Consider the following 23,064-nt stretch of genomic DNA (forward strand, 5'->3'; position numbering starts at 1 on the left):
AAGAGTAAACCATATGGCCTGTCGAGCGTGCTCCGCCATTCAATATGATTATAGCTGATTTTCGACTTCATCGTTTCCCCTATCCCTTAATTCCCTGAGACCAAAAGTCTGTCGATCTCAGCCTTAAATATATTCAATAATGAATCCACAACCCTTTGAGGCAGAGAATTCCAAAGATTCACAACCCTTTGAGTGATGTAATTTCTCCCCATGTCAGTTCTAAATGATCGTCCCCTTATCCTGAGACTGTACCCTCATACTTTAGACACCCCAACCAGCGGAAATAATCTCAGCATCTACCCCATCAAGCCCTTTCAGAATTTTGTAGGTTTCAATGAGATTGCCTCTCATTCTTCTAAATTCCAGAGAATATAAGTCCAATTTACTCAGTGTCTCATCACAGGACAACCTCCTCATCCCAGGGACCAATCTAGTGAACTTTGGCTGGACCACCTCCAATGCAACTATGTCCACTCTTAAATGTGGAGTCCAAAACTACACAGTATTCCAACATGCCATTTGTCTTCCTAATGGCTTGCTACACCTGCATGCTGGCTTCGTGTTCCTTGTACAAACAAACCCAAGTCTCTTTGAACATCAAACCTTACAAATTTCACACCTTTGAAAAAATGTTCTGCTTTTCCATTCTTATGACCAAAGTGAATAACTTCACACTTCCCTACATTATACTCCATCTGCCATCTTGTTGCCCACTCACTTAACCCATCTATATCTCTTTGCAGCCTCTCTGTGTCCTCCCCACAGCTTACCTTTCTACCTAGCTTAGTATCATCCTCAAACTTTGATACATTGCCCTCTGTCTCTTCATCCAAGTCATTAATATAATTTGTAAATAGCTGAGGGCCCAGCATTGATCATTGCAGCATTCCTCTATTCACTACCTGCCAACTTGAAAAAGCCCCATTTATAGTCACTCTCTGCTTTTCATCTGTTAATCAATCATTTATCCATGCTAAAATATTACCTCAACTCCATGAGCCCTTATCTTGCCTATTGACCTTTCTTGTGGCATTCTATCAAATGCCTTTTGGAAATACAGGTATACTACATCTACTGGTTCCCCATTATCTACCATACTAGTTACACTGTCAAATAACTAATAAATTTGTTATTTGTCAGATTTCCTTTCAGTAAAACCATGTTGGTTTGTTCTAATCGTACTATGCTTTTCTAAATGTTAATTCTTCCTTAATAACAGGTTCCAACATTTTCCCAACAACTGATATTAGGCTCACTGGCCTGTAGTTCACTGCTTTCTCTCTCTCCCTCCTTTCTTGAAAAGTGGTGCGACAGTTGCCAACTTCCACTCTAATGGGCCCATTCCTGAATCTAAGGAATTTTTGAAAACCAAAGCCTACAGATCCACTATCTCTGTAGCTATCTCCTTTAGAACCCATGGGTGTAGGCCATCTGGTCCAGGTGATTTGTCAGATATTAGTCTCTTAAGTTTCACCAATATATGTTCTCTGCTGATATTAATTTCCTCACTCTTTTTATCCCTTAAGTTACCATCTATTTCTGGTATGAAACTCGTGTCTTCTACTGTGAAGACATATAAAACTTTTGTTCAATACCACTGCCATTTCGAATTCACGATAATTTCTCCTGTCTCTGCTTCCAAGTGGCCAACATTTACTTTAGCTACTCTCTTCCTCTTTGTATACTTCTCAAAGCTCTTACAATCTGTTTTTATATTCCTGGCTAGTCTCATTTTATTTTTTTCTCTTCTTCTCAACTTCTTGGTGGCCTTCTGCTGGTTTCTAAAACAACACCAATCTTCAGACTTGCTACTGTTTTTCTTCCAACATCGTAAGCCTCTTCTTTTAACCTAATCTCCTGAGTGAGCTAAGGATGATTCTTTCTTGCTGAGTTTTTGTTTTACAATGTATTTTTGTTGAAGATTTTGAATTGTTTACTTAAATGTTTCCCACTGTTCATTTAACTCCATACCTTTTAGTCTATTTACCCAGTTAACTATAGCCAGTTCTCACCCACGTAATTGGCTATGAGTTTAAGGTTTTGTTTGTGATTGGAGTGCATCACTTTCAAACTTATCATGGAAATTAATGGTATTATCATCATTTCCCAGTGGATCTTTGACTATGACATTACTAATTAAACTTGCTTCATTACATAATACTAGATCTAAGATAGCTTTATCCCTAGTCGATTCCACAACTTTTCCTCCAAGAAACTGTCACGAAAACATTCTACAAACTCATCTTCTAGACCATTCTTGCCAATTTGACTGACCCAGTCTATATGAAGATTAAAGTCCCCCTCATTTATTATATTTCCTTTGTTACAAGTTCCAATAATTTCTTGCTTAATGCCCTTTCAAATCATATAATTACTGTTAGAGGGCCTATAAGACACTCCCGCCAATGTTTTCCCACTCTTGCTATGCCTAATTTCCAGCCATAAAGTTTCTACTTCTGAGGCCAGACCCTTTCTCACTAACGTTCTTATGTCATCTTTTGCTATCAGGGCTACCCCTCCTCCTTTGCATTCTGTCTGTCTTTCTGAAATATTGTGTGCCCTGGAATATTAAGTTCACATCTTTGATCACCTCGTAACCATGTCTCTGTAATGGTGATTAAATCTAAATCATTTACCTCTATTTGTGCCACTAATTAATCTATCTTATTTGCAGATGCTTCGTGGATTCAGATAAAGAATCTTTAATTTCAATTCATTACCTCTATTCCCTGCAATGCCCTAATTTGCCAATGTACAATTTTGTTAAACTCCCTTCCTGTCCCACTTTGCTTGTCTTTATCCAAACCGCCGTACTGTTCTGATGCCTCGACCTTTCTTTTTGGATTTCTAAATCTCCCTTCACCCGAATCCTTCCCCTGCCCTCATTAGTTTAAATCCCTGTCAACAGCTTTGGTTATACAATTGGTCAGGATACTGGTCCCAGCGGAGTTCACATGGTGACCACCCCAACAGAATAGCTTGCTCTTTCCTAAATCCTGATGCCAGTGCTTCATGAATCAAAACCCCTTCTTCCCACACCACTCTGAGCCACGCATTTAATTCTCCAGCCTTTTTGACGCTATGCCAATTGGCGCGTGGCTTAGTTAACAATCCAGAGATGATTACCTTTGATGTTCTGTATTTTAATTTGGTCCCTAACTCCTCAAATTCTCTTAGAACATCATTCCTGGTTCTACCTACGTTGTTGGTTCCTATGTGGACCACGACAACTGGATGCTCCCCCACCTAGTTCCTCTCCAGATGCGAGGAGGAGTCCTTAACCCTGGCACCATGCAGGAAACAGAGCCTTCGGAGTTCATGATCACAGCTGCAGAGAACAGTATTTATCCCCCATTAATGCATTAATCCAATACAATGAGATCATTTGCCCACGTAGCTTAATAGAAATATTAATTTTCATGTCCATAAAGTGATGTAGCAATGGCAACAAAAATACAATGTTGACAGTTCTGATCCCAAAAGCTCTGGCATCCACCTATATCTGGCCTCCAAACATGATTCTTACTGATGAAATCACCACTAATCAAAATACTTCACTTACCAAAATTTGATTCTTCACCCAGATCCTTTCCAAATTTTATCATGGATTCTCCGAGAAGCCCTTCTGGTTGAGGGTAGCCTGGGTTTTTTACCTGTCCCCGAATCTTTGACACGGTGTTCAGCATTGTTAGTTTAGCTCTGGATGCTGTGTAAAAGTGCAAAGGGTTAATTTTGGCAATCAAATGATCATAAAGGATTCCAACTAGTAAAAAGTCCAATAACTTACAAACATTTACTGCTCACATAATGATGTAAGCAGCATCAAAAATAAATTGAAAGGACTGTATAAAAACAAGAAATGCTGGAAATACTCAGCAGGTCAGGCAGCATCTGTGAAAAGAAACAAGAGTTTACGTTTCGAGTCAATGGCCTCGTATCAGACTGAATAAAGATAGAAACATTATAGGTTTTGAGTTAGCGGAAGGGAGGAGGGGGCAGAAACAACAAAAGGGAAAGTACGTGATTTGGATGTAGAGCAGGACAGATTAAATGACAAAGGATTTTGTGGTACAAAAACCAAAGAGAGTGGTATGGGGTATAGTAAAGAAACAAAAGATACATCCAGATGAGGTGTGAATGGATGCATAGCAGCCATCTGACTGTAACTTGAGGGGATAAAGAAACAAATGAGACAAGACTAAACCATCAAAAAAAACAAGATGGAGACAGTGGTTATGACCTAAAATTGTTGAACAGTGTTGAGCCCAGAAAGCCCTACAGTGCCAAGTCGAATGATGAGGTGCCCCTCAAGCTTGCATTCAGCTTCATTGCAACACTGTAGCAGGCCAAGGACAGAAAGGTCAGAGTGGTAGAGAGCTGGAGAATTGAAATGACAAGCAACAGGAAGCTCAGGGTCATGCTTGTGGACTGAACTGAGGTGTTCTGCAAAGCGGACACCCAGTCTGCATTAGATCTCCCCAGTGTAGAGGTGGCCACATTGTGAGCAGTGAATAGAGTATGCTAAATTGAAAGAAGCACAAGTAAATTGCTGCTTCACTTGGAAGGAGCATTTGGGGCCTTAGATGGTGAGAAATGAAGAGGTGAAAGGACAGGTGTTACATTTCCTGTGCTTGCATGGAAAGCTTCTGTAGGAAAGTAATGGGGTGTTGGGAGTGACTGAGTAGTGGACCAGGGTGCCACAGAGGACTGGCCCCTTCGGAATACTGAAAGGAGAGGACAGGGGAAGGTGTGTTTGGTAGTGACATCATGCTGGTCTTTCCAGCAGTTGTATTTAGAAAACATGGCAAGTTTACTTTGTGTTTGCTATGAGCTACACATGACTCACACTTTTGGAAGTAGCAGCACACAGGCTCCAATGTAAAAGAAAAGCAAGATTACCATAGAATAATGCAGCACAGAAGGAGCCAATCAGCCCATTGTGACTTTGCCAAATCTTTGAAAGTGTCATTCAATTAGTCCCACTCTCCTGCTCTTTCACCATAGTCCTACAGATATTTCCTTTAGCAAACAAGAAATATATTCGATAATAGGACAGCAAACCGTTTTGTGCAAATTTCCCTATATGATATTTAAGTAAGTATTGGTGTCAATATTGAAAATTGATATATGAGCCAACAGGAACACAGAATATTATTTTAAAGAATGTTCTTGCCTGGTTACTAATTAAAAACAGGAACCGAGCCTGATTTTTCTCTTGGCTATAAGTTATCCGTTATAAGTTTAGGGTCTTCTATTTTAGAATATCTAAGAGAACCGAGTTAGTTGTTCTCATAAGTGTCTTTCTAAATATTTCTAAACATACAACATCATAACCCAGGGGATAACAATAAGAGCCCCTTCTAATCTGAGCTGGATATTGTCATTCACATATATGCTCAGTCTCCCTAAAGGTGGATTGAGCAAAACCTTGTTGCGATGAGCCCAGACTCAAATTGTTAAGCTGTTTTTTTGCACAGTGGTGAATATTTCAGAGTAATGGTTAAGATAAAATTCATTTATCTTAACTAGTACAATTTGTCGTGGCATAAAACTAATGAGCACACTACACTTTCCCATATTGGTAGATCAACTTACTTAGCAGCCTCCTGTTGCTTTGTGGAGATAGGAGGGTTCCTCCAGTTCCGTAAAATACAAGAAAGGTTCCAAGTTTTTAGACATTGCTTGAGCAGTGTGACAACCACTGGCTAGGCTGCCCAAGACCTGGAGATGCCAGTTGGAGCTTGCGATGGGCCAGTAAATTTAGGATACATGTTTGAAATGAATAATGATTTGTGGTCATTTCAGATGGCTGTGAGGATTGACTAAAAAGGGTTCCAAGTAATTTGGTAGTGCCTGAATTCCCATGTGGATTTGGCATGGCCTCTGTACTGAATGGGTTGTTGCTGCACATGTTTGAGGCCCATAAAACAGGCACAACAATGTTAAATTTATGCCCCTATGCATATAGTCACAATGAAATCCATTTATTGTCAAAATCCTTTGATTGTGTTAGATAGGTGTTAAGCTGAGGGCTTTTAGTTTTAAGAGATTAGTATCAAACATATTGTGTACGGATTTTGAAGTTTAGAAGCAAGTGTTGGAAGGAAGAAACGTTGATATATGGGATTCTATTCAGCGTATTTAGTATAGCATAGGTGCGAGGGAAGTCACCAAGGCCATATGAAAATTCAGCACTCAGCCCGGGCTTTACAATGCTATCTCTCCAGGGTACACAGGAAGTCAGAAATGGCTATCAGCATCAACCAGCATATGCATCCCTTTGGGAATTCTGTGTTTATTTCGTTTTAAACTAAATTCACCACTTCCTCTAATGGCTCATTGGGTAAAAGCACTACCTAGTGTATCATCATACAAAGAAAGTCCCAAGGTTGAATCCTTAGAGTGTGCTGAGTTAAGCAAATTTCAGTATTTGAGTTTCCTCCTCGATTGTTATCCAGTAATTCCTGTTGATGTAGGTCTTTGGCAGTGTTAGGCAGGAACAGGGTTGGACTTGGCTGTATGCAGCCCATAGTTGAACAGCCTGTCACAACAATGTTTACGTCACATTGACGAGGCACTGGGAAGTCTTTGGCCCCTAGGAAAACCATAAACTTCAGCAGTCAGCATCTTCAGGTGAGGTCGTAAGAAAGCAATAAAGCACCTCCGACATAACAGCATAGGATTTGAATCATCGGAAGTTCTTTCCTGTAACGTAAACAAGTCATGCAGTAAATGTCTGCAGCGTGATAACTGCATTAACACTTTTTTTTTGACCTTTGTTTTTAAGTGGGGTCAGCAAAAGTGTTAATTAAGCTCTCGGAGAAAAATCCAGTTTCTTGCAGCGTGTGCGACTTCTTTAGCCAAGATATTTATTTGACAAGGTAAGAGGGGAGAAAAGAGTAGCCACATGGGGAGAATGGCCAACAGACATGGTAAGAGAAGAAATCAGGAAACCAGCACATTGTTGGCCCAGAATTTGAGAGCCCCTGGAGACACAATGCACTCAAATAGGTTTTTTTTTGCAGAGTTAAATTTTGTTTAAAAATTTGTCACATCTAAAAGGTTCTCTCATTTAAGTTTTTTTAGCATTCTGTACAATGTCGAGCTTCAAGAACGGGCTGAAAATTTTACAGATGGTCCATCAGGAAATGCATTTTAAAAGCTGGAAAGGAAATTCTGTACAGTGTGTTTCCTTATCCCTTTGAGGACAAAAACCTGTTTCTTATCTGCTGACAATATTTAATAAATGGCACTATAAATCACAATGCAGGGCTTCAGGGTACAAGAGCAATACTTTATAATAGTTTTTATGCTGAATAAGGGCATACTTTATTTGCAATATTCTCAATCTGGCTACCTTTTAAAATGAGGAAACCAGCCGCTCCAGAGTTCAATCACTGACTATGTGGAGGAAACCAGCTACTCCAGAGTTCAATCATTGACTATGTGATAAAGAACACAGAGTGCAATACATGGGAGCAATATTTGTACTAGATGCAGGATTGCACATAATGCAGTGATGATTTTGTTCATGTTTTGTGGCCTTAAATCTACAAGCTGTATAAACATAAATTGGGGGCTGTTTTGCAACCAAAGTGCTGACATTTTTGCAGCAATTATTAATTTCCAAAACAAAAAATTAAGTTTCCCAATTTTCTTCCTTCTGAAGGTGTCAACTCATATTAGGGTACAGTTCTGTGGGTGTGCTTCAGCCTGTTACTGGTTCCTTGTTAACTTTATATGAATATCAAGCTAAAAATTGTTCATTACATGTAAATCAGCCTACTGATATAGAACCATAGAACACTACAGCACTGAAAACAGGCCATTCGGCCCTTCTAGTCTGTGCCGAAATATTTTTCCTCTAGTCCCATTGATCTGCACCTAGTCCATAACCCTCCAGACCTCTCCCATCCATGTATCTATCCAATTTATTCTTAAAACTTAAGAGTGAGCCCGCATTTACCACATCAGATGGTAGCTCGTTCCACACTCTCACATCTCTGAGTGAAGAAGTTCCCCCTAATGTTCCCCCTAAACCTTTCCCCTTTCACCCTAAAGCCATATCCTCTCGTGTTTATCTCTCCTAATCTAAGTGGAAAGAGCCTACTCGCATTTACTCTGTCTATACCCCTCATAATTTTGTAAACTTCTATCAAATCTGCCCTCATTCTTCTACGCTCCAAGGAATAAAGTCCTAACCTGTTTAATCTTTCCCTGTAACTCAACTCCTTAAGACCCGGCAGCATCCGAGTAAATCTTCTCTGCACATTCTCAATCTTACTGATATCCTTCCTGTAGTTAGGCAACCAGAACTGCACACAATACTCCAAAGTTGGCCTCACCAATGTCTTATACAACCTCACCATAACATCCCAACTCCTATACTCAATACTTTGATTTATGAAGGCCAATATGCCAAAAGCTTTCTTTACAACCCTGTCTACCTGTGACGCCACTTTCAGGGAATTATGTATCCGAACTCCCAGATCCCTTTGTTCCTCCGCACTCCTCAGTGCCCTACCATTTAATGTGTATGTCCTACCTTGGTTTGACCTTCCAAAATGCAACACCTCACACTTTTCCGCATTAAATTCCATCTGCCATTTTCTGGCCCATTTTTCCAGTTGGTCCAGATCCCTCTGCAAGCTTTGAAAGCCTTCCTCGCTGTCCACAACGCCTCCAATCTTAGTGTCATCAGCAAACTTGCTGATCCAATTCACCACATTATCATCCAAATCATTGATATAGCCAACAAACAACAATGGTCCCAGCACAGATCCCTGAGGCACACCACTAGTCACAGACCTCCAGTCTGAGAAGCAATCATCCACTACCACTCTCTGTCTTCTCCCACACAGCCAATTTCGAATCCAGTTTACAACCTCTCCATGATACCAAGTGTCTGAACCTTCTGAATTAACCTCCCATGTGGGACCTTGTCAAAGGCCTTACTAAAGTCCATGTAGACAACATCCATAGCCTTTCCTTCATCTACTTTCTTGGTAACCTCCTCAAAAAACTCTACAAGGTTCGTTAAACACGACCTACCACGTACAAAGCCATGCTGACTATCCTTAATCAGCCCTTGGCTGTCCAAATAATTATATATCCGATCTCTCAGAACATCTTCCAATAATTTACCTACTACTGACGTCAGGCTCACTGGCCTGTAATTACCTGGTTTACTCTTGGAGCCTTTTTGAAACAATGGAACAACATGAGCTACCCTCCAATCCTCCGGCACCTCACCCGTGGCTGAGGACATTTTAAATATTTCTGCCAGGGCCCCTGCAATTTCTACACTAGTCTCCCTCAAGGTCCGAGGGAATATCATGTCAGGCCAGGGGGATTTATCTACCTTTATTTGCTGTAAGGCAGCAAGCACCTCCTCCTCTTTAATCTCTATATGTTCCATGACACTACTGCTTGTTTCCCTTCCTTCCTTATACACTATGCCAGTTTCCTGAGTAAAAAATTATGCAAAAAAACTGTTTAAGATCTCCCCCATCTCATGAGGCTCCACACATAGATGACCACTCTGATCTTCAAGGGGACCAATTGTGTCCCTTACTATCCTTTTACTCTTAATATACTTGTAGAAACCCTTCGGGTTTACCTTCACATTATTTGCCAAAGCAACCTCATGTCTTCTTTTTGCCTTCCTGATTTCCTTTTTTAGTATTTTCTTACATTTTCTATACTCTACAAGTACCTCATTTGCTCCTTGTTGCCTATACCTGCTATACACCTCTCTCTTCTTCTTAACTAGATCTCCAATATCCCTTGAAAACCAAGGTTCCATATGCCTGTTAACTTTGCCTTTGATCCTGACAGGAACATGCAAACTCTGCACTCTCAAAATTTCGCCTTTGAATGCCTTCCACTTACTGAACACATCCTTGCCAGAAAACAACTTATCCCAATCCACTCTTCCTAGATCCTTTCTCATTTCCACAAAATTGGCCTTTCTCCAATTTAGAATCTCAACTAGAGGACCAGACCTATCCTTATCCATAATTAGCTTAAAACTAATGACATTGTGGTCATTGGACCCAAAATGTTCACCTACACATACTTCTGTCACCTGACCTGTCTGGTTCCCTAATAGGAGATCAAGTATTGCATCCTCTCTCGTTGGTACCTCTATATATTGATTTAGAAAACATTCCTGAACACATTTGACAAACTCCAAGCCATCCAGCCCTTTTACAATATGGGAGTCCCAGTCAATATGTGGAAAGTTAAAATCTCCTACTATCACAACTTTCTGTTTCTTACATCGGTCTGCTATCTCTCTACAGATTTGCTCCTCCAATTCTCTCTGACTATTGGGCGGTCTATAATACAATATCACCTTTTTGAATTGTATATGTTCCTTTATCATAAAGTAATCCTCAAGTACCATTCCTGATAATTAATTACTTTTCATGTGCAAGGCTTGACAGCAACTGTTGATAGGCTATTCATCCATAGGACACCACAGTTGAGCCCAGTTCCGTCCACACGTGCACTTTGCAGCAGGAGTAACTGGGTAGTGATTAGGAACGGAAATGCTGGCTGATTTTCTCCCCCAGGCTCAGAGGTACAGAGATCATTTGTCACACTCATGTCTGCTCCAACCAGAAATCAATTAACACAAACACAAATGAAAGAATAATTTTAAATTATTCTTAAATTTTTTGGTCAGGTTAAATTTGTTCCTTCCCAAGAATGGAACAATTTAGCATTTTTGGCATCCACACAGATGAGTATAGCACAATAAATTGCAGAAGCAATTGTAATTGTAAGTCGTTCAAGCAGCAAACCTCAATTGAAACAAGTACGTTTGACAATGGCCGAGTTCTCACTGTGTATTGTGAACTAGCCGTTGTTACGTTGAATCCACACCGGTGTGCAATTGCGAAGATCGCTCCAAATAGACTGCTTTTCACCTTTAATTATATTGTTCAGCAAAAAGCTCCTGGGTAACATACCTCAACTTATGCCATGACCCTTTTCTAATTTAAAAAAAAGTTACTCATGCAAATGGGAAACATATTTACTTGACAATTTTCACTTAACGCCATGGGTGGAATTTTCTGTGCCCGCTGGCGTTGGGCATGTTCTGTGGAGTGAACAGACAATATGGCGAGAAGGCCAAAAATCAGTTTCATGACGTCACGGAACCAGTTTGCGATCGTCCACTCAGCCCGATGGCGGGCCATGTTCCCCGCCATTGGACCGTCAGGAACCTCATGGTAATATATCGGCATATCATTATAAGGCTCACCCCCACCCGCCCCCAACCCCCCGCCCATTGGATTGTCCGCCCACATCAGCTGGAAAACACGCTGGTGCAGAACATGTCTTGACAACTGTGATATACAGAAGTAGGGACTTACCGCCAGAGTCTTGCTCACACTGCGGACGTCCGAGGAGCCCGACAGCAACGACACACTGGACGAACATGCATGGCATGCTGGGTGGATTCTCATGGACATGGATCTGCTGCGAAGCAGCTCACGGAAGCTGGAAAGTCACCATTGATGCTCACAAGGGATGATGGTCGAGGGTATGGGAGAGGAAGGTCTACAATCGACAGAGAGGAAGAGGTGTTGGGGGGTGAGGTTGGGAGGAGGGAAGGAGGAGGGAATAACAAGGGGAGGTGACGGTAACTGGGGAGGTTGGTGTAAGGGGTGGGTGGAAGGTGTAAGGGAAGGAGGTCAGAGGGGGATCGGAGTTCAGAGGGGGAAAGGAATTTGGGGAGGGGAGGGAGTAAGGGTGAAGGAGTTGGGAAGTGAGGGAAGGAGTAAACCTGGAGGAAGATGAGGTTGGAGGAAGAGGTAAGGCCTGGGGGGGGGGGGAGAGTCAGAAAGGGGGCGGGAGGGACTAAGCGGGGGTGGGGAAGACTAAGGGGAGAGGAGCACGGCTCAACTGGGGGCAGGGAGGGGTCCAGGAGATGTCCAGGTGAATATGCAAGGGAGGGGTCTGATGGGTCCATGGCTGCCTCTTGGAGAGTGAATTGAGGGTGGGCGTAGTATCAAGGTATGGCGAGATTGACCGAGGGTAGAGTGAGATGGTAGGGTGTGTTCAACAGTAGTGGTAGAATGGGTGGTGAGGGCGTTTGGTGGGGACAGAGGCAGACACGGACCCAGGGGGTGGGAAGGTGGTGGTTGGGGAGGTGAACGTGGGCGAGGGTGGGATTTTCAGGAAGGAAGGGAACGTGCACGTTCACCTGGACATCCCCGGAGGAAAAGGGTTGTGGCTGATAGGTATGGAAGGTGATGCCAGGGGGGTCAATTGTGCTGGGGGGAAGGAAATGGGTGACTGGGGTTGGGGAAATGATGAGGGAGCTTACAAAAAGCGAATCCAGACCACACTGTCTAAATCGAAAATGAAATGACAGTCGTGGTGGACAAGATTAGGTGTTGCATGGGAGTGTGATTATTGGATGTGTGGAGATGCAGGTCAGCTCAGATGGACAAAAGAAACCAAACCCCAGCAGGCAGCATTGAAAATTCTCAGGACATTAAGATGAGTGTGTTACAGGAAGGATCCACGTGTGTGAGAGAATGCATGCACGAGGCTCCGAAAGGCCCCGCCACAAACACACACTTCTCCCTCCAGAATCACTCCATGGGCCGGCTGCTCCACTGACAGAGGACAAGGTTGAATAGCTCACAGGCAAAGGGGACTCAGAGGGAGAGGGCAGCCTCTAAGATTCCCGACTGAATAACCCAGGGGTGTCCAGCTGACGCTCCTCCTCCCCTCCGGCGCCCAGGGGCCCTGGCCTGACTCCTTGAGGGGAAGATGCACTTGGAGGGTGTCGAGGTGCCCCGTTTCCTGCTCATGTTGTCACTGCAGGACCTCATCTATGACTCCCACAATGGGAGTGCAGGTCTGCACAAATCTCCGCATTCTGTTGGACCATGGCATCCACCATCCTCCTCATGGAGACCTCCATACATGCAAATGTGGACACCACTTCATCAGAGAGCAGGCGGACGCACTCCTACAACTTGCATGCCACCACGTTGAGGGCTTCCAACAGCTTTGCTTGATGTTCCTCTGCCTTCTGTTTACTATCTAGGATGAGTTGGAAGGCTCGCCATCAGACTTGGACTTCACAAATGCCTCTTCCTCAGCGGTCCTCCAAGTGCGGGGGAACTCGGCCAAACCTGCCTCCTCCTGCTGCAGACACAATGTCTGTGCAGTGACCACCAGATTGTGAATCCGAGCCTGCTCTAGATCTTGGTTCCACCGAGATGTGTCTCTCTGCCCTGGTGGAGGGTTTGGTTAAGCGATGTGACAGTCTTCCAGGGTGCTTATTTGCAGCTGTTCAATGGAGGTCATGTCCTCTTGGATGGAGGGTGACGACGTGAATGGAGCTGAGACACAGGCTGGCTGAGGGTGTCACTCACTTGACAGAGCTCCCTGTGAACCAAAGTAGAGATAATTAGTGCATGGCAGCAAAGTCAAAAGCAAGAGAATGAGCACTCTCAGTTGCATTGGGGAGGTGGTGCGGGGGGGGGGGGGGGGGGGACGACACGACGTGGTGTGGTGCAGGATCCTCAGGCAGGTGTTCGCTGTCGACCTCAGCGTTACCGCAGGCAGGGTTCACGTCCTCACCAGTCACTGCAATGGCATGCTCCTCTAAGTGAGTGAGGGGCCTAATGTGAGCCACTCAACTCCTGGTCTGGAACCTCTCCCTGCTGATGTAAGTAGGCTTCCCCTCCATGGTAACAGATGGAGAGTGTGAGAGCAGGAAGCATGGCACTGCATGGAATGATTGTGTGGTGAGTGGAGCCATGGACGAGAAGAGGATGCGAGCCTGATGGAGATGTGAGGGTGTGTGAGAGAGTTAATGGTGTTGCCCCTTGAGGTGCGAGATCCCTGTGGATGTGTGATGGGTTTGCGAGTGCATGAGTTGAGAATGATGAGAAGAGCGAGTTACCTTGGCGGAACAGATGAGACCATTCATCCTGTAGCGGCACTGGAAGGCTGTCCTCTTTTGCAGGGCATTGGCACTGACCACCACCTCCATGCTGGGTTGGTGATGCCACTGCCCCTCCTGCGGCCAGAGTGGGATAGAGGGTATCATGGCCACCCTCCACGACATCCGAAAGGCGCTTGAGGTACGCATCACGAAGCCTGGGGGCTGTAGTCTTTATGCCTTTCAGGACCATCCCGTCTTCTGTGCAGCAGTCATGGGCTGGAAGCACTGAGATGTATGCACGCGGTTGGACTTCAAATATGGCGCCCAGCGTGATGAAGCTGCAAGATGGTGGCATGTTGATCAAATGAGAGCCTGCCCACCCTGGAAACAGTGTGCTTCCCTGGAATGCATAGTTAATGCAGCAGGTTTGGGACGATACTGTGTGAAAAGCCGCCATTACTGCCAGCGGGTAAAATGTCATCTTACCCACCCTGTACCGCACTTAGTGCAAATTTAGGACGATTCCATGTCTTTTTTTTATGATAAAGGAGCACATACAATTCAAAAAGATTATATCTGTAGGCTGACATATGTAAGAAATAATTTTTAGCTTGGTATTTATAAAGCACAAAGTTAACAAGGAACCAGTAACAGCCTGGAGCACTTCAAACAAATTCTGGAATACCAAAAAAATCAACCGCCCAAACTGCGACTTTTATGCGCACAATTATATTAACAGCATGGGGAATCTGAAAGAACTGGGTTGTTTACTAGTCAATTCCAATTGTAGAGATTCCCAAAGGTAAAAGCCAATTGACAGCTGTAAGCTATTATTTGAATTCCTACACTTGTATAGGTATTGACCAATTTTGAATTGTTTTTGAGGCCGCACTAAAATATTTTTCTGAGACTTGAGAAATTGCAGTAAAAAAGACAATTTTGGTATTTAGTCTAGTCTCTATAAAAAACACAATTCAATTCAACATCCTTGATTGCATTGCTTTACACTGCTCATGTGTTGCCCATTGGCAATCCCTTTACTGATCATCACAGGGACTCGAGAATAATAATGGCAGCTGAAGGCATAGCCACCAACAGTGAAGCAATTAAAATAAGGGATGCTCAAGATGCCAGAATTAGAGGACCGCAGATATATCGGAGGGCTGTGGAACTGGAGTAATGGGGAGGAGGATAAGACCATGGAGGAATTTGTAAACAAGGATAAGAATTTTAAAATTGCTTAACCCAAATTACAACAATGACTAAGCATGAAAACATAGAAAATAGGAGGAGTAAGTCATTCGTCCCTTCGAATCTGCTCCGCCATTCAATATGATCTTGGCTGATCCTCTATCTCACCGCTATACTCCCACTCTTTCCCCACACTTCCACGGTCTGTAAAGTGTTTCGGGACATCGGGTTGTTGTGAAAGGTACTATATAAATTTCTTGATACATTATCACATTTTTCCTAATATAATTGTGGGATATTTTAAAGCAGGTTTATGTTTGTATGTGTGTGTGGTTAAGTTAATTAAGCTAGAGATGATTAGACTGCAAAGTTTAAGTTATCAAAGAAGTGAGGGTGTAAAACAACGCTTGAAATGGAGATAAGAAATGCCAGAGTGAAGTCTCAGCAGAGGCAGTGTGAATAAAATTTGCATTTTCAGATAAGTGGATAAATGTTTGATTTTCAAAGGGGCATGGAACATGTTTATAACAAAAACAGAAAATGCTGGAAAAACTCAGCAAATCTGACAGCATCTGTAGATATAGAAACAGAGTTCACATTTCGAGTCTATATGACACTTCAGAAGAAGACCCTTTGTCATAAGGACTCAAAGCTTCAACTATGTTTCTCTATCCACAGATGTTGTCAGGCCTGCAGAGCTTTTCCAGCATTTTCTGTTTTTATTTCAGGTTTCAGGCATCCGCAGTATTTTGCCTTTATCTTAGTGGAACATGTTTACAACTGGCAAGGTAAATAAGGCAAGATTATTACGTTGATTTTCCTCAAAAGTGCTGGCTATAATGATAACATGAAAGATTTTTATATTCTGGGAAAGTAACTTCTAAAGACAAGTGGAAACAATGGGATTTACAAATCAAAAGGGATAAAATATATTTAAAGGAGGATGGAAGGCTGTGCGATGTGTGGCCATGTGAGATCTTGAAAGGTGACTGTGTGAAACAGACTTGGGGAACAAAGCCTCTAGTCACCCTGCAGAAGTTTGCTGTTCCAGCAACCAAAGTTGAGTTAAAGCCTTTGGAAGTCCATTGTCCAGTGGGTGGTTGTGGTAAATTGTTGGATGACCTTATAAATTTGGAATATATTTGGGCTGTTGCCTTAGAGGGGGTGTGTATTTGGGAGTTTGGTTAAGTAGAAATTTTGGGAATGATTATAACTGTGTAACTGTAATCTTGTGTGTTTTAATTTGTTCTTCTTTTGTTAATAAATGCTTTAAATTAATCTTTAAAATCTCTAAAGGTGGTAGTGGACTCACTGCTTCTGACTTCAGTGCACAAGCCTTCTTGTAGTAACTACAATTTGCAAAATTGCGATAGCGTGGCCCAGTTTCCCTTGTGGGTTTGGTCAGCAAACACTACCTGCCGTATTCATAACAACTGCAAGGCTTCTTTGAACTGGGAACCCATATAGGTCAGTAAGTATAGGAATCATTGGTGAATGGGGTTTGGTGCAAATAAGGACACAGGCAGCAGAGATTTGTATGACTCAAGTTTACAGGGAGGATAGAATGTGGGGGGCTGGCCAGTAGTGCGTTGGAATAGTCAAGTCCAGAGGAAACAAAGGCATGGATGAGGGTTTCAGCAGTGGATGAACTGAGGCAGGGCAGAGTCGGATATCAAGGAGGTGGAAATAGTTGGTCTTGACGATGGCACAGATATGTGCTCGGAAGCTCATCTCAGGATCAAATATAACACCAAATATGAACAGTCGGGTTCAGCCTCAGACAGTTGCCAGGGAGAGGGGTGAAGTCAGTGGCTAGGAAACAGCATTTGTAGCAGGGACTGAAGACAATTGCTTCAGTATTCTCAATATTTAATTGGAGAAAATTTCTGCTCATCTGGTAATGGATGTCAGACAAGCAATCTGATCATTTGAGAGACAGTGCAGGATACCAAGGCTGAAAAGAAAATGTAAAAAACAAAAGGTAATCAAAATTTGTGATGAGGTAACATCTAGCTTGAATGTTAAAAGCATGCAGCCAGCAAGATTTAGTCTGATGAAGTCGAGAAGCCCATGGTTTTGGCAGCCTGAGGCAAGATAAGTTAAAGCAGTGGGTGGCTGCAGGACTCTAGATTTCAACGCAATGACAATACAGAGAGGATGAGGAGTAGGTAGCATGCTGTGTTTACAACTTAGCAGGAACAGTGGGGTTTCTGCTAACATGCATACAAATATGGTCCAGGCACCCCCTCTCAGGCATTCAATCTCTCCTTATGGAGAAGCACTTAATCTCTGCTTGGTACCAATCCACAATACTCTGAATTAGAAAAGGAGTCAGCAGAGGAGGGGTCGACTTCCCTCCCTGTATTGGCACTATAGCCTGTCACAAAAAATTTTCTTCAGAAATTTTATTTTGAAAAGCAGATAGGGAAAATGCTGAAAAAAGGAACACCAAACATGCCTGGTTAACTTAAGGTTGTATATCACTTACATCTTAACATTTCAGAAAATCTTTACCTGGATTTGGCTGAAGGTACTCTGTGGTTTTTGTCAGGACATCAGCCACAGCTTTGCTGGTAATATCCACTTTCTGAAACCAAATAACAGAAGCATTACCAAAATTGGTCACCAAGGACAGGAGTCATGAGAAAACAGTACAAGAACTGGCAGGAGAATTTTGGGTAAAGTGGGGTCTTAAAACAGTGCAGAATGAGAGGCCTGCTAAAAGAGTATTGGAATAGCTGAGTCGGGAGGTGTCATAAATCTAGATGAGACATTCATTAGCAGACACAGCTAAGGTAGGGAAATAGTTATTGATGGAAGTGAAGTAGGCTTTTTTTTTTGAATAAAGAAGATATGGGGTGAAAAGCTCTATATCGAATAGGAGCCCAAGGTTGCAAGCGGTCTGGTTGAATCTGAGGTAATAGTCAATGAGGAGGTTGGAATTGGCAAGGGTAGTGATAGCCCCAGAAATTGCCCACCAACACAAAGCCCAGACTCAAGCATGAATAATGGCCATGTTGGCAAATTGCTAGAATGCTGCAGCTACCACAGAACCATACTACAGGAAAAATTCTGATCCTTCTAGCATGATGGCGCTAGAATTGGAAAAATACGTTTTTGAAATAATGGTTCAGGGTCATGTGCACTGGTTGCTGATAAGTGAATGTGAGTGAGTACTATAATGGTTTCTAATTGTGTTAAAGCATTGTTGCTTGGCAACTGTTGCACATTAAGTTATTGAGTCATTCATATTTATAAGGAATATTTGAAATAACTGGTGCAAGTGATGAGAACAATGATTATTTAACAGGCTAGTATGAAAAAGCTTTGGAAGCAGGAAAATGATGGTCTGTCCTTGGAAATTTCCTTGTCATGGTGTCATGAGGGAGCATTCCAGATGGAGGATGAGTAAAGGTAGTAAGGGACATTAACTGTGTTTAGGTGGTGTATTTAATGCATTTTTCATCTAAGGCTACAATGAAATTACATGCTAATCTTTCCATAGTGAAACACTGTATATTCATCAAATGAATGTGCCAACCTGTTTTTTTGAACAGGTTCATACCTCTAACAATGTCTATGTGCTAATCTTCATATAGCAAAATTTCAAGGTACAGATATAGTCAATGCAGCCTTTAACTGATCGAGCACACCACCTTCCTCCAGCACAGATCCCTTGTCCTGTTCAGTGCAATGGCCCTCACGTGGTCCACTCCTATCTACCCAAACGTAGCCAAAACAATAGCACCAGTGATTTGTGTTCACATCCAATGACATTAGCTCTAAAGTTTCTCAAGGGTCTATCCTTTGCCACCTCCTCTTTCTCCTCCATGAGCTACCCCGTGGTGACACCATCTACAGAAATGGGGTTCGCTTCCATATGTATGCGCTGTCGCCGTCAACTCCTCTTCACTAACTGTTCCAAACGGCCTGCGACCTCTATGTTGCCGTTTTACTCATCTGACATCCAATCTTAGATGAGCTGCAATTTCCTCCGGCTCCAAACAAAATTCTGATTCCATCCCTTTTTCCCATCACTAAGGCTGAAACAGACTGTCCACACATTTGTCATCCTATCGGACTCCAGGCTGAGCTTCGGACCACATATTCGCTGCATCACAAGAACACCTAATCGCCTGTCTCTATGTTACCTAGTTCACATGAAACCCTAATTCCTGCCTTTGTTATTTCCAGACATGACTATTCCAATATTCCCCTGGCTGGCCATTCATTCTCCATTCTTGGTACACAAGAACACAAGAAATAGGAGGAGTAGACCATACAGCCCATCGAGCCTGATCTGCCATCATTCAATATGATCATGGTTGACCTTGGGCTCAACTCGACTATTCTGCCCATTCTCCATATCGCTCAATTCCTAAAGAGCTGTTTACCCTAGCCTTAAATGTATTCAGTGATGGAGCAGCCACAATCCTCTGGGCGTATTCCAAAGATTCACAACCCTTCGAGTGAAGTAATTTCTCCTTATTTCAGTCCTAAATGATCGGCTTTTTATCCCAAGACCATGCCCCCATGTTTCTGATTTCCTGACCAGCTGAAACAATCTCTCCACGTCTATCGTATCAAGGCAATTCAGAATTTTGTAAGTTCCAATGAGATTGCCTCGCATTCTCCAGGGAATATAGGTCCAATTTACTGAGCCTCCCATCATTGGTTCCTAGGATGGGCAGGTTGGCTTATCGAGTGAACCTTCATTGTACCCTTCCTAATGCAAGGATATTCTTCCTTAAATATAGAGACCAAAACTGCATAAAAAGCCCTGCACATTCCTGTACTCCAATCCCCTTGCAATAAAAGGCCAACATGCTATTTGCCTTCTTAATTGCTTGCTGTACCTGATGGCCAACTTTCTGCATTCCTTGTACGAGCACACACTCTGTAAATCCACATTTACAAGTTTCAGACTTTTAAAAAAATATTCTGCCTTTCTATTCTTACAATCAAAGTGAAATAACTTCACACTTCCCCACTTTATACTCCATCTGTCAACGTGATGCCCACTCACTTAATCTGTCTACATCTCTTTGCAGTGTGTGTCCTCCCCACAGTTTACCTTCCCATATGACTGCATTGTCAGAAAACTTGGATACATTACTCTGTCTCTTCATCCAAGTCATTAATATAGATAATAATTATAGATTGCAAATAGCCGAGGGCCCAGCACTGATCCTTGTGGCATTCCACGAGTCACAGCCTGCCAATTTGAAAATGTCCATTTATGGCCACTCTCTGCCTCCTGTTTGTTAACCAATTCTCCATCCATGCTAATATATTATGGCTAACTCCATGAGCCCTCATCTTGCCAATTAACCTTTTGTATGGAATCTTATTGGATGCCTTTTGGAAATCTAGGTCTACCACATCTACTGGCTCACCGTTATCTACATTACTAGGTACATCCTCAAAAAAAAAATTGAATAAATTTGCCAAACAGGATTTCCTTTTGTAAAACAATGTTGACTTGTTCCAACTTACTTTTCTAAGTGCATTGTTAAGACTTCCTTGATCATAGATTCCAGCATTTACCCAACCACTGGTGTTAAGCTAACTGACCAGCAGTTCCCCATTTTCTCTCTCCCTCCTTTCTTGAAAAGTTATGTTACCATCACTTTTTGCCAACTTACCATATTTGCCAACTTCCAATCTGATGGGACCATTCCAGAATCTAAGGAATTTTGGAAAATCATAGCTAGCGAATCTGCTACCTCTGCAGCTATCTCTCTTAGAACCCTAGGATGTAGGTCATGAGGGGATTTGTCAGATTTTAGTCCCTCAAGTTTAGCTTCTCCATTACTTTTTCTCTGCTGATATTAATTACCTTAATTTTCTCACTTTTTTAAGCCCTGAGCTAGCCTCTATTTCTGTATGCAACTTGTATCTTCTACTGTGAAGGTAGACAAAATATTTGTTCAATGTCTCTGCCACTTCCGCATTCCCTATGATAATTTCTTCTCTCTCTGCTTCTAAAGGGTCATGGTTTACTTTAGCTACTCTCTTCCTTTTGACATACTTATAAAAGCTCTTAGAATTTGTTTTTATATTTCTGCTAGTTTACTCCCATTCTTTTTTTTCCTTTATCAATTTTTAGTGCCCCTTTGCTCATTTCTAAAATACTCCCAGTCTTCAGGCTTGCTACTGTTCTTTGAAACATTATAAGCCTCTTATATTAATCTAATATTATCCCTGTGTTCCTGAGTGAACCATGGATGGGTCTTTCTTGCTGAGTTTTGTTTTTCAATGCAATGTATTTTTGTTTCAGTTTCCCACTGTTCATTTATCGCCATGCCTTTCAGTCTATTTACCCAATCAACCTTAAGCAGATCTCCCATACACCTATGTAATTATCTTGGATTCTTGTTTGTAAATGGAGTGTCACTTTCAAGCTTACCATGGAATTCAATGGTATTGTGATCACTATTTCCCAGAGGTCTTTTATGACATTATTTATTAATCCTGCCTCGTTGCACAATACTAGATTCAAGATAGTTGATAGATTACAACTCATCCAAATCTCTGCAAAATACAACAAGTTCTCCCTAACCTATTACTTCTGTCCTCACTGTCTTACATTAGATTCCCAATGCTTCAAACTTAAACTTTCACCCTTTGGTTTAGAACTATTCATGGTCTTGTTGCATCACATTTCTGTAGACTCCATTAGCAATAGAACTCCTCTAAACTCTTCATTCATTTGACTCTGGACACTTCTGCATCTTCCCCCTGCCACTTGCCCCACCACTAAAGGCATAATTCCTGGCCACACAAGGCAACTAATCCAGCAATTACCTAAGCGGTTAACATTGGCATACAAGTAATACAGATCAGGAAGGGCTCAGATTCAACTTAGCCTGTTCAAAGTTGTTGAATCACATCTGATATCAACACAAATGGCAACTGGCATCTGCAATTTAGAAGTAGGAGGCAAAAGGGTATGATGTTGAAATTTCTTCATTGAGTTTAGATACTCTGAGCATACTGGTGTCTTTGTAAAACATAATAAGATTTTAATATTGTTGTAAAAGATTCAACCTTTAATCTGTGACTTAATATATACTAGCTTTGTGGTAATATGCAGCACATTAGCCAAAGTCAAGTGATTTACAACAATCCTCAGATCGTAGGGGACGGCCAAGTAAGTCTCAGTGGAGTGAGAAAAACTGATGCTATTTCCTATCTGCTCCCCAACATATTTAGCAAGGCCCCCATCAGAACTGTAAACCCAAATTAATCAGTGGCTTGATCAGTAAACATTACCAAGGCAATAGAAGACTATGTTGCATTAGTAGCAAAATAGATCAAATGACAAAACTAGATGGTGCAGAGTATTGTGTGAAAGCATTTTTATCAGTGGCTACAATGCTGACTAATGTCTTGCTCAAGGGCTTTGGAAGTATTGCAGCATTCTGCATCACAGAATAATCAACATGGGGCTGTGATATGGGTTCCCTTAGTACAGTGAGTCCTGAATTCAAACCATAAATCTGTCAAGTGGAGGTCAGGCACTTCCCCACAGGAAGGTGAAACAACTCTAATAGTTCAGTTGAAGATACTTTTGTTTGCTGTAAGGAAGCAAACCAAACCTCCAGGCAGCATTTAGTTGATAACAAGGGAGAGAGGCTATAGAAGTTGGAGGAATTTAGCAGCATGGTTAGAGGATCGGTTAACAGGCAGGAAGCAAAGTGTAGGGATAAACAGGGCATTATCAAGTCAGCAGGTAATTACTGATGGAGGCCGCAAGGGTCAGTGCTGGGGCCTCGGCTATTTACAATCTATATTAATGACTTAGGCAAAGAGACCGAGAGTTTGTAAATATCGATGTTTGTTGATGATACAAAGATAGGTGGGAATCTAAGTTGTAAGGAGAACAGAAAGAGGTTGCAAAGAGATATAGACAGGTTAAGTGAGAGGGCAACAAGGTGGCAGATGGAGTGTAA

At 42.2% G+C, this 23,064-nt stretch overlaps 1 protein-coding gene across 1 annotated transcript in view; it reads right to left on the reverse strand.

Annotated features, from left to right (window-relative positions):
* The window catches only part of sh3gl1b (SH3-domain GRB2-like 1b), a 127,178-nt gene that overhangs the window by 37,833 nt on the left and 66,281 nt on the right, over nucleotides 1-23,064 (reverse strand). Inside the window, exons 3-4 of the mRNA XM_078555698.1 lie at nucleotides 17,624-17,696; nucleotides 3,563-3,706 (exon numbers count right to left, since the gene is read on the reverse strand). Of these exons, the coding sequence (XP_078411824.1) occupies nucleotides 3,563-3,706; nucleotides 17,624-17,696 (217 nt within the window). The remainder of the gene's footprint in view (nucleotides 1-3,562; nucleotides 3,707-17,623; nucleotides 17,697-23,064) is intronic.

This window comes from Cetorhinus maximus, chromosome 13 (genome assembly GCF_964194155.1).
Source record: "Cetorhinus maximus chromosome 13, sCetMax3.hap1.1, whole genome shotgun sequence".
Lineage (NCBI taxonomy): Eukaryota > Metazoa > Chordata > Chondrichthyes > Lamniformes > Cetorhinidae > Cetorhinus > Cetorhinus maximus.